The sequence below is a fragment of the Cyanistes caeruleus genome, chromosome 23 (genome assembly GCF_971803275.1).
Source record: "Cyanistes caeruleus chromosome 23, bCyaCae1.hap1.1, whole genome shotgun sequence".
Classification (NCBI taxonomy): Eukaryota; Metazoa; Chordata; class Aves; order Passeriformes; family Paridae; genus Cyanistes; species Cyanistes caeruleus.
In genome coordinates this window covers 2,821,139-2,837,889 of record NC_141723.1, presented here as the reverse complement: position 1 = coordinate 2,837,889, position 16,751 = coordinate 2,821,139, and the positions used below count along the sequence as shown (strand labels likewise).

Here is a 16,751-nt window from a genome sequence, read left to right as displayed (position 1 = left end):
CTGAACTCTGCTGCTGACACGACTTTCTGCAAATGGGGGATATTTTCCATCCCCCTTTTTCCCCTGGGACCCCCTGACCACTCTTCACCCCCCAGAGCCATCTGAATCATGGCAGGGTGAGACTCGCTGTCGCCTCTCCATCATCTTTATCCCATCTTTATTTTTTCAGACACGCTATTTTCCAGCCCAGTGGCCTTGCTCTGTCCCTCGTGTTTTATGGCACTGATGTCTCCATTTCTGCAGGATCACTTGCAATATTGTGGCTTATTGAGAGAAGCCAGGGAAATGCAGGGGTGATGAGTTAGATGGGTTTGGGGCCCTGGGGGACCGGTGAGCATGCCCTGGGCCTGGGGAGTGGGGATGGGGTGGTTGTGACAGGAATTTCAGGAATGTGTGATACTGGGTGGATGAAACTGGGGGACTGAAGGGCTGTGCCCCTTTTCTTGAGCCCATCATGCCCTCCTCAGGCCTCTGTGTAGGTACTGGCCCTGCTACAGGAGCTGGGAGGGCAGCGAGAGGCATTGCTCTGCAAGGGAAAAGCCATTTTAAATAACAGCAGTGTGTCACAGGAAGGGGAAAAACCCACAGGCTACAGCATTGCTCTGGCTTTAAATTATACCGTAGGAGAATAAAAATAAAAGAGAGGAAGACAGAGAGAGAGGCCAGGAGGAAAAAGAATTGCCATTGTTTTACCAAGCAGATGGGAAAGTTCAGGGGATCAGAAAAAGACTATTATTATCTTGACTCGACCGAGAGAAGATGGGAAAGGAAGAGGCATTTTTTTCCCCTGCAGTGAGGAATGCTGTGGCTGAAGTAATTTCAGCACAGAGTCGGAAGGAAACGATGCCATCAGCTCGGGGCAGTGCCCAAGCTACCCCCACAGCCTGGACATGCCACCACGATTTGCCTTTTTGTCCCCTTTCCCAGCAGTGACACCACATCCCGTGCTGCTACTGCAAGGCCAGGGAGGGGTAACCGGGGCACACATCCCTCACCACCTCCAGCTGCAGCAATGTGCCAGATGTGCCGCCAGATGTGTCCACTGCCAGTGGTGCTGCAGCTGTGGGCACCCTCTGTGGCACTGCTGGTCCCACCACCTTCCCAGCCTGGGGCATGACCACCTGCCCCAACTACCCAAATTTCTGCTTCCCTGTCCCACAAAGCCATTGCTTGGCTACAAGCCATTAAATACTCTAAATATACAACAAATTTCCTGCTGGCTGCTTAACATGAGCAGAACATGATATTTTTCTCCCCAAATTTATATGAAAAGACCTTTTTATGTGTCTGCAATGGCGATACAGCTCCGTGGTTGCTCACTGCTCTTTTCCAGCTCGATACAGAGCAGCTGAGCCACTCCAGATCACCAGCACGTTCCAGCTCCTTGCCCTTACAATCACAGCAGCGTTTCTCAACCTCACCAGAGACAAGGAGAATCTTTTTCTACCCATATTCAGGCCAGGGGAAGGGCACAGCCCTGAGGCCCATGGCAACGACCAAGCACAGGCATCAACAACTGATTTACAAACTGGGGCAATCACTGGTGCAACATTTTCTGTGACAAGTGTCAAGGTCATGGGACAGGGAAACAAGGAGGTGACTGTAGGTCAGTTCTGTCAGAGCATTCTTCACCCACCACATCCCTCCCTGAAGCTTCTTTGCCACTCAATTTCCCTCCTTTCCCTCTATCTTCACTTTATCTTCTTTTCCCTTTCCCTTCCTCTGCCACAAGGTTCTTCCTTCAGTCCCTCCACTTCGCCTTGTCACCTTTCCTTCTCTACACCCACTTCTCTTCCACACCCCTGGGACAGACACAGGGGCTGGCAACCTGCCCTGCCTAATCCTGGGGCCACCAACTCCTTGAGCACTTAATATTCACGACAGAGAGAAACATTTCACGGCGAATTGGACACACATTCAACTGGAAATGGAAATTTTATGACTCTTCTCACTCCGCGCGGCAGATTACACCAGCTGAGAAAACATGGAAGCAAATGAACAACCTGTGAACTGTAAAGTATATTAATAATGAAATCACAGCCCGGGAAATGAAGGCTTTATTCTGTTTATATTCTGCTCCATTAATGGAGAGTGCTTGGAGTAGCTCCACCCCATTAGCTGGCAATCTGCGCCCCAGGAAGAGTGCAAGGATGGTGGGGGAATGGTGGCACAGGACAAAAACCTTCCCACTGGAAAGTTTGGCTCAAAGCATTTCCCTGTGCTGCCTCCATCTATGGACAGTGGGGGTGGGTGAACATGGGGGTTATCTTTGGTGGCCCACGCTGTGCAAGCTTGGGAACAAGGTTATAAGGCAATGAATAGAGCAAATGGTGATGTCAGGAAAAAGAAAGAACAAATTTGGGTGGAAATCGGCTTCAACACCACAAGGAGCCACCCAGCAAGGAACTGGCACTGGGAAAACCATCCATATAGAGCCTGGTGTGCTTTCTCCTTGTGCTGCTCATTCCCATCTCCTGCCTTCTGCATTTGAGCATCCCCACCTCTCCAGCATCCTTACCACCCCTCATCACCACATTCCACTTCTCCAGGGATGGAAGTACTTGTGCACCACAGCCCCAAAGCCATGCTGATGGCCACAAACCGAGCCAGGCCGGCAGGGCTTGTGCAAATAAATATTTCAGTGCAATTACCTGGCACACTGCCCTGTCCTTGGCTCAGCAGACCTGGGCCACGTGTGACACAGCCCAGCCAGGCTCTCTCCTTCCTGAAAACAACAGCAGCAGCTTATGCAAAGCACATCACGGGAGCTAAAAGAAGCCAGAGCAGAGTTTTCTATAGCTGGAGCGACCTGGTGTTGACAGAATGGGGACGCATTTCCACAGCTCAGATTTTTATAATAATACCTCAGGGGAGTCGCTGGCAAAGTTTGGCCCAAATATAATTAGTTTGCACAGCTATTAGGGACTGATAAAAGGTTTTAATTTGCGTGGAGATCTCTGGAATCTCAGACACTCTTGTCCCTTGCTCTTCCCCAGGCCAGCTGAATGAAAGGAGAGTCCCAGACAGGGAGCGACACAAAGCCACGCATTTATCAGGGAAACAGGGAGTTGTGTTCAGCAGTAAAGAAGAAATGGAAAATCCAACAAGCTGACATTGCTGGTGTGTTGGGTTTTGTCCTCTTTGTCCCACCACGCCATTAACATATCCCATTCTTCCCACACAGAGATGCCATGCCAAGCATGGATCAGGGCATTTGCAGCTCCTCTGTGGGTCTCACCTTTGTGGGAAAGGTGGTCAGGGACACAGGGGATAAGACACAGGATAAAATCTGGGGGTGCAGCCAGGCCTTCCTTGTGTTGCCCCCTATTAGGGCAGCAGGCAGCTGCTTCCCCAAACCGTGATGAGGAGCAGATTCCTCCCCGCCTCTGGCAAAATGGGAAAGTGTGACATTGCAAAGCTGTATTTAGGGACTGTCTTGAAACCAAGAGGGTTTCTTCCCCTCCTTTTATTAATGGAAAGACATTGCCTCATTTGTAGCTGGAAGGGGTCTTGTTATTTTTGTACCATGATGCATATTTCAGAGGTAGCTATGCCAAGAGCTCCAAGAGTTCATTTCCACCATGCAGGGAACCAAAAATATTACTTTTATTCATATAAAAGTACATAATCTCCCATTGCTTTGAAGAAGCAGGAAGAACTAGGGTGCATCAGAAGGGAAATGCTAAAAGAAGCTCCCCGCATGGCTTGCCAACCAAGTTTTAGTCATTCCTTGGAGAAAGAACAACCTGGAGCCCATGACGTAATTCCACCAGATTCTGTCTCCTGCTGGGCCAGACCCTGCTCCCATGGGAGTTGATGGAGAAGCTGCTGGAATATTTATTTATGTTAAATATTCCCCCTGATCCCTGTCAGGATCTTGCTGGTGGTCACGTGTGTGCACACTCTTCTCATGGCAAAGACAGCTGCCTCCTTCACCACAACCACACAAAAAACCAGTGTCCATCCCAAAGTCCTGCTTCTCCATGGCAACTTCACCCTATTTATTTCTACATGATACAAGCAGAGCTGGACCACAGCTGACCCTTTGCCCGGCTGCTCCATCCAGCGCACGCTGATTAAACGAGTATCAAAAGTGGTGGCAGATTTACAGGTTAACAATGATTTAGTGGAGAGCACCGCAGCCAAATTAATGCTGGCTATAATGTAGTTTACCTCATTAAACAATGCACACCAAGATCCTGTCTGTTGTAAAACAATTGGTCTCTGAAGCCTAGTGTTCATCTTCCAGGGTTGCTGGGAGATAATAAATGGGTAATATTCCGGCGATAATGGTAATGGAGTCACGGCTCAGAGCTAATATTATGGCAAAGCAGTAATTATTTCAACAGTAAACAAGGGGATGGTTGAGCTGCCGACAGGATTGGAGCCAGTTGAAATGCTCCAGTTAATACAGCGGAGCCCAGGCCTGCAACTGCCTCAGAAGGAGGACAAGGTGCTTGGCCATCAAGTGGGTCAGCTGAACTTCTGTTGAGTCACCCAGACACCAAAAGACAGGAGGGACACATGCAATAAAGTGAGGTGGGACAGCATGTACAGCAGGGTGGCCAACCAAACCCAACCCATCCAAACCCAACCCATCCAAATTAAACCCATCCAAACCCAACCCATCCAAACCCAACCCATCCAAACCCAACCCATCCAAACCAAACCCATCCAAACCCAACCCATCCAAACCCAACCCATCCAAACCAAACCCATCCAAACCCAACCTATCCAAACCCAACCTATCCAAACCAAACCCATCCAAACCGAACCCATCCAAACCCAACCCATCCAAACCAAACCCATCCAAACCAAACCCATCCAAACCCATCCCATCCCAACCCATCCCATCCCAACCCAACCCGAGCTGACAGCTCAGGCTGGGCTCTGAGCTCCATCTCACAGCAGGATCTCTCTCTTCCCTTCTTTGACACACTGCTTGTGTTGGCACAAAGCAAATCTCCGAAGCAGGCAAGAGGCAGAGCAGAGACACAAGACCCGGGATGAACACAGAAGGAGCCTTACATGAACCATCTGCTCCCTCTGAGAGGTGTTTCCCTGCTAAAAGGGCCAGCAGAGGACACGGCTCTCTGGTCTTCCATTAATGATGTGAGGGCTAATGGGAGTAATCTCACAGCACGTGCAGCTGGTCAGGACAGGAACAAGGCAGCACAGAAGCAGGCAAAGATTTCCCACCCAAATGGATCCCCCTTCTCCCTGTGCCTCCCAGCTGGGCTCCAGATCTGATGTCCAATCTATAAATATCCTCTGTCTCCTCTCCAGGGAGCATGAAGATGGCAGGCAATGTGCTTAATGGACAAACCTCTGAGATGGGAGGATGTGTCCCCTTCGAGCACCTCTTCAAGCTGGATATATTTTGCAGATGTTCATCCTCCTGTTTCAAGCCTTGCCAAGAGCCAGGGTGAATCAATATATCCAAATATACCAGACTTCTCCCAGAGTCCCTTTGCTGGTTTGCTGCTGATGTATAGACAGATGATCTCATGAGACCTCTGCCACATCAGGCCACCGTGTCTCATCTATCTTAAGTGCATATACAAGCTGTGATTGCTGCTGAGTCTGAGTGCCTCACGTCTGGAATGTGTTTATCCTCCCACAGTTCTGTGAGACAAGGGAGTGCCACTGTACCTCTTCCAGGGAGGCTGCCGAGGTTAAATGGGCTGATCATGGGGGATATCCTGCATGTGGCCACATCAGGATCTTCCAAGCAGCTTCCCAGTCTCTGCCTTGTAGCACTGAGCCATCACCTGCCCCCCAAATGACAACTCTGGCTCCACATGGGATCCAGCTTTCAGCACCCAGCTTAATCCTGAGATTAATGAGGGATTTCTGCCACAGAAACCTCTTGATCAGATCTCTTACAAGTAAATACATCATCAGCCAAACCATAATGCTTTCCTACTCTGGCAGCCACTGTCTTAAGCCTCACACCAGAATCCATCATAGTACAGCAAAAATCAAAAAGCAATTAGATAAAACCATGGCAGAAAAGTCCATCAGGGTCATTAAGGATGACAACTTGGATGGAGCCTCTGGCTCAGGATGTCTGTGCATGGCAGAGCAGTGCTGGGTGATCCAGTGGAGGGATCCACATGCACACACCCAGTTTCACACCCTTTCCTTGTGCCCCTAGCCCTGTCATGGCACAATAACCCCACTTGTCTGCCCACTCTTCATCATTACTGCTAAACTGTGCCTGCTCATCCTGGGACAAGAGGCTGCTGAGCCTTCATCCCTCCTGGAAGATCCCTCACTTCAATTCCTCGGCACATTTCCTGAGTTTAATGGGTAGCATGACTAGTTTTGCATGTGCAGTGCTGATAAATATCCCCTGGATAGCTCAGCACGGTGCCACTCTCTCTGCCAGTGTCTTGGCGTCCCCCTGAGCCTGGTGGCCCGGGATGCTGTGCTTTTTCCCAGCCAAGAAATCCCAGCCTTCTTCCACTGAGAGATGAAAACTGGCCTGACAGTATGACAATCGCCATGACAACATCAGTTACCCCCCCCAAAATAAATAAAAAGCCCAGTAGCTATGGAAACACCTGAGTGACCAAAACCAAGCTATTAGCTAGAAGACCTCGCCACAGTTTACAGACAGTGTTGGCACCACAAGGCTGGGGACTGTAATCCAGCCAAAGCCTTGGAAATACAGACAGGTTCAACACCTAAGGGTGCAAAATGGATGTTTATGGGTACACACAGAGCTGCCTTTCAGACTCTGAGTCCAAGTCCATGCAACTTCCACCTCTCCTGGGCACATGCTGCTGCCTTTATGTCAGGTGTTATATCTAAGCCACATGATGTTATCTACATCATTACTCCCTATTTGCCTTTTTTTGCTCCCTCCCTTCACCCTCAAGATGCCTCTCTTAATTTCCATCACAAGTATCTGGGCCCCACAGGGGTGCCAAGAAGGGATGGAGCTGCCCCCTCCCATCCCATGCCAGGTCTTGGCACCTCACAGTAGTTTCAGAGAGCTGTTTTGAAGCCCCAGTGCCTGGCAGCTCCACTGGTACTTGTGATGCCAGCTGGAGCATCCAAGCCCAGGACACAGCCTCAAAGCTGTTAAGCCTCCTTTACTGAGGCAGAAGAAGCTGTGACTCCAGCAGCTTCACTTCTTTTTCCCCCCTCAATCTGTTCAGCTGCTTTAACAGGAGCTGCTGTGAGTTAATACAGCATTACTGGGAGGAGAAATAAAATAAGACAGAGAGAAGTGAGGCAGAGGGACAGAAGACAGACTGTATCACACCTTCTTTGGACTGGCCACAGGCTCACAAAACACTTCTCCAGGGCCAGCATGCCTGTGTTTCACAGAATCAGAAGCAGAAAACTCTCTTGCTCAGATTCACTGAGCTCTTGAGTTATACCATGAACACGGTCTCCTCATCCCAGCTGCAGGATCTCCTCCAGCCTCCAAACCAAACAGAGCTTCCAAAATGGGCTTAACAGCTCCTACAACATGGCAACAGCTGCAGGCAGGATAATTCAGCAGAGTTTACCTGAATGCAAATTCACTGGAGCAGAGAATAGCCAAGCATTCACAGGAGCCTGGTGGGCTGGCAAAGGGTCTTGAGTGAGATCAGTCACTGGGGAGCTGGGCTGCTCCTGGTGAACATCCTCTGAAAGGCCTGTCCATACCCTCCCTGCTGAGCAAACACTCTTATTTGCTTCATTTCCCACCAAGAGGTGCACTGTGTGCTCACAGGTGCCAAGGAAATCATAAAACCCGTGAAGTGCCTTTGCACAGAGCAGCACTCCCCAGTGTCGGCGTGGGGACCAGTCCTTCAGCTGCCCGTGTGGCCATGCCTGGCACACACAGCGCTGGCACAGCCTGTCCAAGCAGCACCCTCAGAGCCACTCCCCACCCACTGTGTAAAGCCTTAAATTATGCACCAGCATCCTCTCAAACAATTCTCCCTTGTCCTTTTTCTCCACCACTTCAAGCGAGATGGAGGAGGATAGTGAGAAGGAACAGGAGGCAGCTTGCTCGAGGCTTCCCATGGGATGAGCAGCAGAACAACAACCAAGAGGGGCCAGCAGCAAACTTTGGGTTTTTCTTGCCTCTGGCACTCTGAATAAAAATGTATCCTGCTAGGAAAAGGGATACCATCCCAGCATCTGCTATAGCACCTCTATGCATTTTCTCTGGCTCTCATTTCAGTCCTCACGCTTCCGATCCTCATCTTTACTGTGTGTGGTGAATGCAAAATGGAGAAGTAGAGGTTCCCCTTGGTGGCTTGGCAGACTTAGAAACAGAGGAGCTGCCCACGGAGATGGGCAACCATGGAAGTTGTCCTGGGCCACCTCTGGGCTCATCACCCTCCATCAGCAGGAGACCTGACTCTGGTAAATCTCTGTGATCATTTGTTCCCTTTGAGTTTTGAAAGCAGAATGCCTAATCATGGCCAAAATCAGGAAAGAGCTGCTGCTGCAAATTACACAGCGCCACAGGTAATTTCTGATTAGCTCACTCTTCCTCTCCTGGTGCATCCTCAGTTTCCATAGCAGCTAAGTCCTAAGTAAAATGGAAACATCTGGTTCAAGCGCATGTAAAGATTCCCCGGGGAAAAAAACCTGCTGGATGGCAGCAAACACAGAAAATAGCCCTTGTGAAAGACAGAGGCATCAGGAGCTGGGAGCCTGGTTAGGAGAGGATGGATGGCATGTGGGAGAAGACAGAAAGGGGCACATGTGGGAGATGAGGGTTCTGGGGAGCAGAAGGGGATGTAGGAAGGAGTGTGGGGCTGTGGGAAAACAAGATGCTTGTGAAAAACAGGTGCTGAGGAGGCTGAGCAAAACAAAAACATGTTGTCAGGGTAGACAAGGGGAAGAGTAGGAAGAAAAGGCTTCAAGGTGGGAATACATGGACTGCCTCGACCATAAATGCTGCCTGGTGGTGACACACAGTGACAGCAACTTTTGATTCCATAGAGAGACGCTCAGGGATGGGAAGGAGTGCATGGATCCATGCACAGACCCTGACCAAAGCCACCAGCTCAGAAGCAAGACCACCCACAGTGGATAAGCCAACATGTGCTCTGGGAGAACGGTTTGTAGAGGCTCCTGTCCAGGGAAGGAGCTGAGATGTCGCCGACTCAGCTCGCTCTGGGCTTTGCAGAGTGATGGATCTGGCCCAGCCATTCACTCCAGCACAGACAAATAGCAAAAAATCAATGGAGCTGCAGTGAGACACCGCAGGCCCCGTCAGGAGCTGAGCAGGGAGAGCAGCCCCGGCGCCAGCCGTCACTGCCGCCCCTGCATCGGCTCCTGCCGGACAGCCTGGCCCAGTGTCCCCGAGGAGAGCCTGAAGCAGCTGTCTGGAACAACAGCCCACGTTGGTAAAACCTCAGGGGAAACACAACTCTGAGGTGGAACTGAAGCGCTTAGACAGGATCAGAGGATCAGAGGCAGGCGCTTCCGCTTGGCCGCACGGCTCATCCCACCCGGAGCCTGCGGATCTCACCCCCGGCACACCCGTGAGGACCTCGCAGCCTCCTGGGGATAACAGGGCAGCAAAATGCAAAGCAAATGCCAAAAAGCAGCTGGGAAAGGGGGTTGAAATTACACGGTCCTGCACGCCTGGGAATTTGCTTCCCAGCAGTCACACCCACACAGTTCTGCTGAGGGTTTGCTAACCAATTAACAAGGCCACCAATTAATGCTTTGTGTGTTTTCCTGCTCATTTGCACTATTTACAATCCTCCTTTGAAGCAACCTGTAAGAATTGCCTGAAAAATGTTCAAAACATGGCCAGAAAAGCGCAATCAATGTTCAATGTGAGTGCCCCATGCAGGAACTCCATGATCCTTGCCTGTCCCTTCCAGTGGATAGTATTCCCTGATTCTATAAACATCCAAGTGCAACAACCCCAACCTGGCACCTGCAGCCAGTCCTCCACAGGACCAAAACCATCAGCTCCTCTTCTAGAGCACCAGGATGGATGTTCCTCCACCAAAGTCACCAAGTCCTGTGTTGAGTCACATCTTTTTGATGCATTTCACTTTCTCCCGGCAGCAGAATGAGCCACTGACCCTTCCCCAGCCACTCACAAACAGTGCTGTGCCCTTCCCAAAGTATTTCTGGTGATGTTTGTTCCTTACCTTTGGGTGAGATGTGTCTCCAGGTGATTGTTGGGTCTGGCCTGCCCGTGGCTATGCAGGTGAGGCTGACGTTGCCACCCTCGTTGATGGAGATGTCAGAAGAGATCTCGATGATTTTTGGAGACACTGCAATGATGCAAAGAGGAGAAGGCAAATGAAACTGGTTCTGCTTCAAGTGAAATCTCAAACTGTGGGTGAAGGAGGCTGAATTTCCATCCTCCCTCTGCTTTGACAGTCTATGCAGAAGCCCATCAGTCTCATCTGACTTGGCAGGAACAAACAGGGAAAAGAGGGGGCAGAGAAGACACAGCTGAAGTGGGAAGAAACCGTAGCCAGAGGGGATTCAGTCATTTTAGGGAGGCTCGAGAAGCTCCTCTGTGGTGTGAGACAGCACTTCTTCCTACCCCACTTCCAGCATCCCTTGTCTCAGCCATGACAAACTGTTCCCAGCAGAGCTGCATCTTCCTCAGAAAACACCAGTCACCCCTTTCAGACTGCTGCAGCTTTTCCTGCAGCTGTGCAGGCTCTCTGCCAGGCCCTTGTAAGCACAGGAGCACCGAGAGGAGCTGGGCATGAAGAGAGAGTTTGCTGAGGAGCCTCTAAGGTCGAACACCATGCACAGGGAGGGAAATTCTGTGTGGATCTGTCCCCCTGCATTGGAACTGCCACCCAGAGCACTCAGGGGTCAGATACAGGCCCCAGGAGGGGACACAGGGACAGGATGGGGGTGATGAGGAAGGGGCTGGGAAGGGATGAGGAGCAAACAGGGAGCCCTCAGCTCCTGCTGCTGTATGAGCAGAGGACACGATGTGGCTGCTGGGGAGGGCTGGGGTTCCTGGGGGATCTACAGTGGGGATGTGTGAGGAAAAGCCATCAGCTGCTGTTATCAGAATATAATAAAGACCATCACCTTCCTGGGTTTGTTTCCAGGCTTTCTCTGGAGCCTCGCAGGGACTGGCACCCTGCTGCAGCGCTTTGCAGGAGAGTCACAAATCACCCGGGCTGGGAGAGCCCCATCCATCACCCTACTTGGGGCTGCAGCCCAACACCCCAAATCCTGCCTCAGACCCCATTCCTGAGCCTCCCTTCCCCACCTCCCACACCTTCCCAGGCTGCTCCAAGCCGGAATGACTGCAATGGCCTTGCACGCAATGCCTCTGCTGTGCAGGTAAGTAATTTATTGATCCGTAAAGCACTCCAAGACGCTCTGGAAGGGATTATGTCATGCCAGTGCCGTGCAATAAAATAAAAAATGATGGATTTTTTGTGAACATGATGGTGATTTAGGGTTTGTAGTTGGAAGTGTAGTTAAAGTACATTTTAAGTGGAAATCAAGGTGGGTAATGAATTATTCTCTGTTTTGAAGGGCTTCTGGGAGTTCATTTTTTTGCTGCTCTGGGCATGATGGCTAATCTGCTAATCATGCACTGGAGAACAACTCTGGATCAGCTGCTCCCAAACAGAGGGGGCTCTGGGGCAGGACAATGGAGGGCACAAAGACAACACCTAAAGAAATATTCATATGCTTCAGTGTCACTGAGGGGACAGCACATTCCTTGTGGGACCACTCAGAGCTGGGAATGATCTGCCCATGGCCAGGTCCATCAAGGAGATGCAATTAATTACAACATCGTTATGATTGCCCTGCTGTGCTCCTAGTGAGGCTGGGTCTGCCAGCCAGGAAATCCATGTGTGTTCTAAAAACACAGAGCACATGGTCTGGACAACAAAAATAGGCCAAGGGGGTATTACCATTGTCATTTTGCAGAGGTGGGAAGAGCCAAGAGGAGGTGCAGTGATTCCCACCTTTGTCTGGGAAGCAGCAAGAGCTTCCAGCTCTAAGTCCTAATAAAACTAAAGCAGTATCCATCATCTTTAATGTGCTGTTTGCTGCATCACAGAGGAATCTTTCTGATGTTTTTAACTGCTGAATCCACATCGACCCAATTCAGCTTGTTTTGCAGAGGCTTTAAAAAAAAAACAAGTCAGACTTTGCACTGCTACTCTGGGACTGCACAGGCCCATTTGCACCCACCCAGGCAAGAGACAAAAATCAACTGACCAGGTTATAAAACATAATTAAAACAACTTAAACTTGTGTTTGATTGATAGGACTAAGGAGAATGCCTTTAACCTGAGGAGGGTTGATTTAGGACAGGTATAAGAAGTTTTTTACAATGCGTGTGGGCAGGCCCTGGCACAGGTTGCCTGGAGAAGCTGTGGCTGCCCCATCCCTGGAAGTGTTCAAGGCCAGGTTGGAGTCCCTGCACACAGCAGGGGATGGAACTAGAGCATCTTAAAAGGTCCCTTCAAATTCAAACCTTTCCATAATTCTATAAAAAGCAGCTTGAGCTGCTCATGCAACAGGGGAAAGGTTCACCATACTCTGGCAAGCTCAGGACAATTTGTGGGAGATGCAATTTATTGTGCCCCATCTGGAATGAGAGGAGGCAAGAACATCTGGGAAGCAAACCAGAGAAACGTCACTGAAGCTGTTAACTAAGTCTGGAATTGTCTATGCAGTGGTAGGATTTAACACGGTGGTTATTGTATGCTAATTAAATATTTGAATATTTAACCGCACAAACTATTCCAAATGCCTTTCTAGAGACAAAACAGGTGTTTTGTAAGGCTTTTACCAGACTAGGGAGGGAAATCTTAATAAATAAATGATCCATGTATATATTTAATATTATTTAACAGTCACCAGCACTTCCCTTCCCTCTGCATTAAAGGACTTCCACCAGCACTTGGCATTTCTGCAGCAGCAGGGCAGAGGAGACATTTCCTCAGCCGAAAGCAGATGGAGATGTGCCCCTTTGGGAATGAATAAATAAATAAAGCTAAGTAAATGCAGGCTTCCCAGGCGGGAGCCCTCTCCTTGCGGGCAGTCCTTTTGTGCTCAGCATCTCTCTTGCTCGGAAGAGATTAAACATGGCAGTGTTGGCCAAGCTGCTCCGGTGACACTGCACAGATTTCCCCAGGGGCAGGCTGGTGCTTTATTCATCCAGCTCCTTCTTTTTTCCACCTCCATCCTCGCCACGGCTCTGGGGAAGGTTTTTGGGTGCTCTCAGCCCCCTGCAGGTGCCCAGGGCATGCCCTGAGTTCTCCCTGACGCGGTTCCCGCTTGCACACGAGGAGTCCCCAGGACAGAAAGCAGCTTGCTTAAATATTTAACCAAAGCATATGGTGAGCTCCACGTTCGAGGGTGTTGAGGCAGGTGATAGATGTCTTTCTGGATCCAAGCATATGTGCTTGCCGACACACATCTATTCCCTGGCGCACAGACGCCCTCCTGCCACTGGCACAGATGATATTCCCCTCTCTGCTTTCACCTCCAAACACCCGCTCCCGAGCCAGCACAGGTGCACAGCTCACAGATCCCATGACTGTATTCCACAGCAGTGCTGCACACAGATCTTCACATCCTGGGGATGTGGTGGGGCTCCCCTGGCATTTCTGCCACCTCCTCTGCTGCCTCTGCCATGGCACCCACTGCAGGACTGAGGCTTTCCCTGATTATTCCTCCAGCTGCCTTTTATAGCTCATCCCACACTGCATAAACATCACCAGCTCTGCCTCCATGCTTGGGCCCTGCCACCTCCATCTCCATCATCATCCCCTCCCCTCCCACCTTCCTGGCATGTACTGACTGTGCTGCTTGTCTGGGTTGTCCTCTCCCTGACCCTGTGTCCCCACCTCTGTCTCCTGACACCCCAGCACCCCAAACTTCAGCCACACTGAGTGGAGGGTGCATCTGAACAACCTCTCACCTCAGACTGACAAAGGGACTTCAAATGAGCTTCACCAAGTGGTCTATTCCTTTTTCAATGCACAATTGCATTTTTTTTCCTTAACCACCCCCCTTCTACCCATTTTTGGGAGCCAAGGCCAGCAGAAATGTACTTGTGACTCTTCCAGAGCAGCAAACCCTCCTGTTGTGGGAGGAGGCAGAGCAGGTGTTTGTCCCAGCCAAGGGGTGTCAGCCCCTCGCACAGCCTGGGAGAGAGTGTCTGTCCTGGTAAGCCCAGCCCTGCTTCCTCTTCATAAAACATGCAAACCTCCATCTTCCAGCACGAGCAACATCTGCTCCAAATCAAAGGAAACAACAAAGAACAACTATAAAAGTGTCTGAAAGAAAGAAAAAGAAGGAGAGTCAGACTTGCGTTCTGCAGGCGATCTGTGATGTGCACTGGCAGCTTCCTGAGCATCAGCCTGACACTGCTCCTGCTTTTCATAACAGCTTCTTACTGCTGTCACACTCAGACTTCCCTGTGTTTTACAGAGCTTGCTGCCACAGGTGCTGCCACTGGGACTGGGTGAGGGGGATCCTGGGTGTTCTATCCCTGCTCCAGCAATGTGGAATCAAACCGAGCCCACCCTCAGTCAGCTGAGGCTCTGCCCAAGGCAGGGACCCCCCATCCAGCTCCAGGACTCCTCCAGGTTGTAACCAGGGCACTTTGTAGCTGCCAGGTCAGGAAAAGGTGCAGTGCTGCTTGCCACAGTGCCAGGCACCTCCATGGTGCTTCCTCCTCAACACTCTTTGGTGTTCCAAAGCTTTCTGCCTTTAGGGAGCAAATTGAGAGCCCTGTGCCTTCAAATGCAGGTGTATTATAATGGGCTTTTAAATCAGTTTGTGCTGCTCTAACACAATTATAGTTAAGAGAAAAGCAGAGAGGCCTTCGTCTTCCTGTCATATCGTCCTTCCATCATATCATCCTTGCTTCATATCATCCTTCCATCATATCAGGAGCTGTTTTGAGCCTGTCCAAAGGTGTGAGGAAGAGCAAACAGCTTCAGAGCCTGCTCAGCCACCAAGATTTGTACACAAACCCCTTGTGGGTGCCTGTCCTGCTCCCCAGGGCTGCCTGCACCCTGGGTTGGCACCACCGCCCCCTCCCCAGGTTCAGCACAATCCCTTTGCCAAGGGGTTGCTCCCCCTCTTCACAAACCTGGCAGCAACCAAAGCCATGAAGAAAGAAGGCTGGAAACAAAGAAGACATACATAACGACCTTAATAAGCAATTAATAAATAACTAATGACAATTGCTCGTTCTAAAGCGAGGCGTAATGAGATGTGTCATACGGCACCGAAATGTGTCTAAATGATTTCCCAAACAGGTAACAGCTCCTGTTGCAGGGGAGCTTGGAGGACATGAGATTTTTTACACCCGTCTCTGCAGCAGGTTACACAGCACAGCATCATAATAACTCAGAGGAGGAGGGGGAAACAAGACGTTCCCAATCATTCATTAGTAAAGTATTTGTGAACGCGGGTATAATTCACCGCATAAACAGCAGGGTTTCTGCAGACAAACTTTATAGCTAAGTGCCAAAAGGGAGCCCAATCTGATTCCACTTACGACAGCATAAATCAGCACTACTGCTGCAGTCAACAAGGGATACACCACAATAAACGTGGCACAATAGGAGAGTCGGGGCTCAAGCACAAGGATTTTTCCCTGATTTCTGGATGGGTCCAGGTCACAAGCCTGGGTCAAGAGCAGCTCCCTAAGGAGTAGGTGTACTGCCTCACTAGATTCACTCCCCTGCTTTCAACACACTGAAGGGATCTGCATCATTTTTCCTAGCAAAAAAATGAAGAAAACACCTGACACCAAGCCCCACACCTGTGGGGAATCAAACCAGAGCTTCTTTGCATGGTTATTAATAAGCAGCTTTAAGAGGAGACAGAATGCTTCCCTCAGGTTTGGGAGAATTCTGTGTTCATATTACAATGACTGAAGGAAGATGTGGCACTGCTCTAGACTTCGTTGCCTCCTTTAAAATGAGTCTAATGATGCTGAGTGAAAAGAAAACAAGAAGAAAGATATAAAAGCGAAGTTTTTCCATTATTATCCATGAAGAAATGCAGCCAAACAAGGAGTGTTTGGCAGTTCAGCTCCCTGTCTAGACAGATCTCATTTTCAACTCCACACACGCTGCACGGATCTAGTTTCCAGTTTTTGCACCCCGAGCCACCTGGGATTCCCCCTGCAAGCCAAGCAACGCCTCATGAAAGGCAGAAAATTGAAGGATCTCGAATCCTTAAGACACCTGCATCATTTTTCTTGCATTATTGACACCTCTCCTCAAGGCACGACAGCCTCTCTCACAACTGCCTCCACGGTGACCATCAAAGTGACAGTGACTCTGTCACACCCTGCTCAGGGGACACAGGGTCTCCAGCTCCCCTCCTTCCACGCTGGAGTCTCCATCAGACCCTTGGGAAAATCCCTGTGTGGGGACGAGCCAGAGCGTGCTGACAGCACCCCAGAAAGTTTGAACACGACTCGTGGTTAATACAAAGCTTGTCAAACCCATCACCTCGAAATGCTGAATGTCTTTATTAGATTCCTTTATCTCCCCCCGAGATCGGAGGGACACGACGAGATGATTCTCGGCGGAGATGTCATCATCCAGAAACTAATTAAAGGCTGCGCGGGAAGCCGGGCCACGCACACTCTGGAGAACAAAACGCATTAGCAACCCGAGCCGGGGAAAATATTACAAGTGAACTTCAGATCAGAAAGGGCGAGTGAGGGATTTCACAGCAGCTCTCCTCTCCCCATCTTTCCTCATGCTCATCACTACACTCCCTCATCCTCCATAGGTGACCCCAGCTTA

General features: G+C 50.1%; 1 protein-coding gene across 9 annotated transcripts in view; it reads right to left on the bottom strand.

Moving 5' to 3' along the window:
- LOC111939342 (protein CEPU-1) overlaps nucleotides 1–16,751 on the bottom strand; it is a 365,998-nt gene that overhangs the window by 15,985 nt on the left and 333,262 nt on the right. For all 9 annotated transcript variants that reach the window (XM_086860983.1, XM_086860984.1, XM_086860989.1 and 6 more), the window contains one exon: nucleotides 10,125–10,250. In XM_086860983.1, coding sequence (XP_086717109.1) covers nucleotides 10,125–10,250 — 126 coding nt within the window. The remainder of the gene's footprint in view (nucleotides 1–10,124; nucleotides 10,251–16,751) is intronic.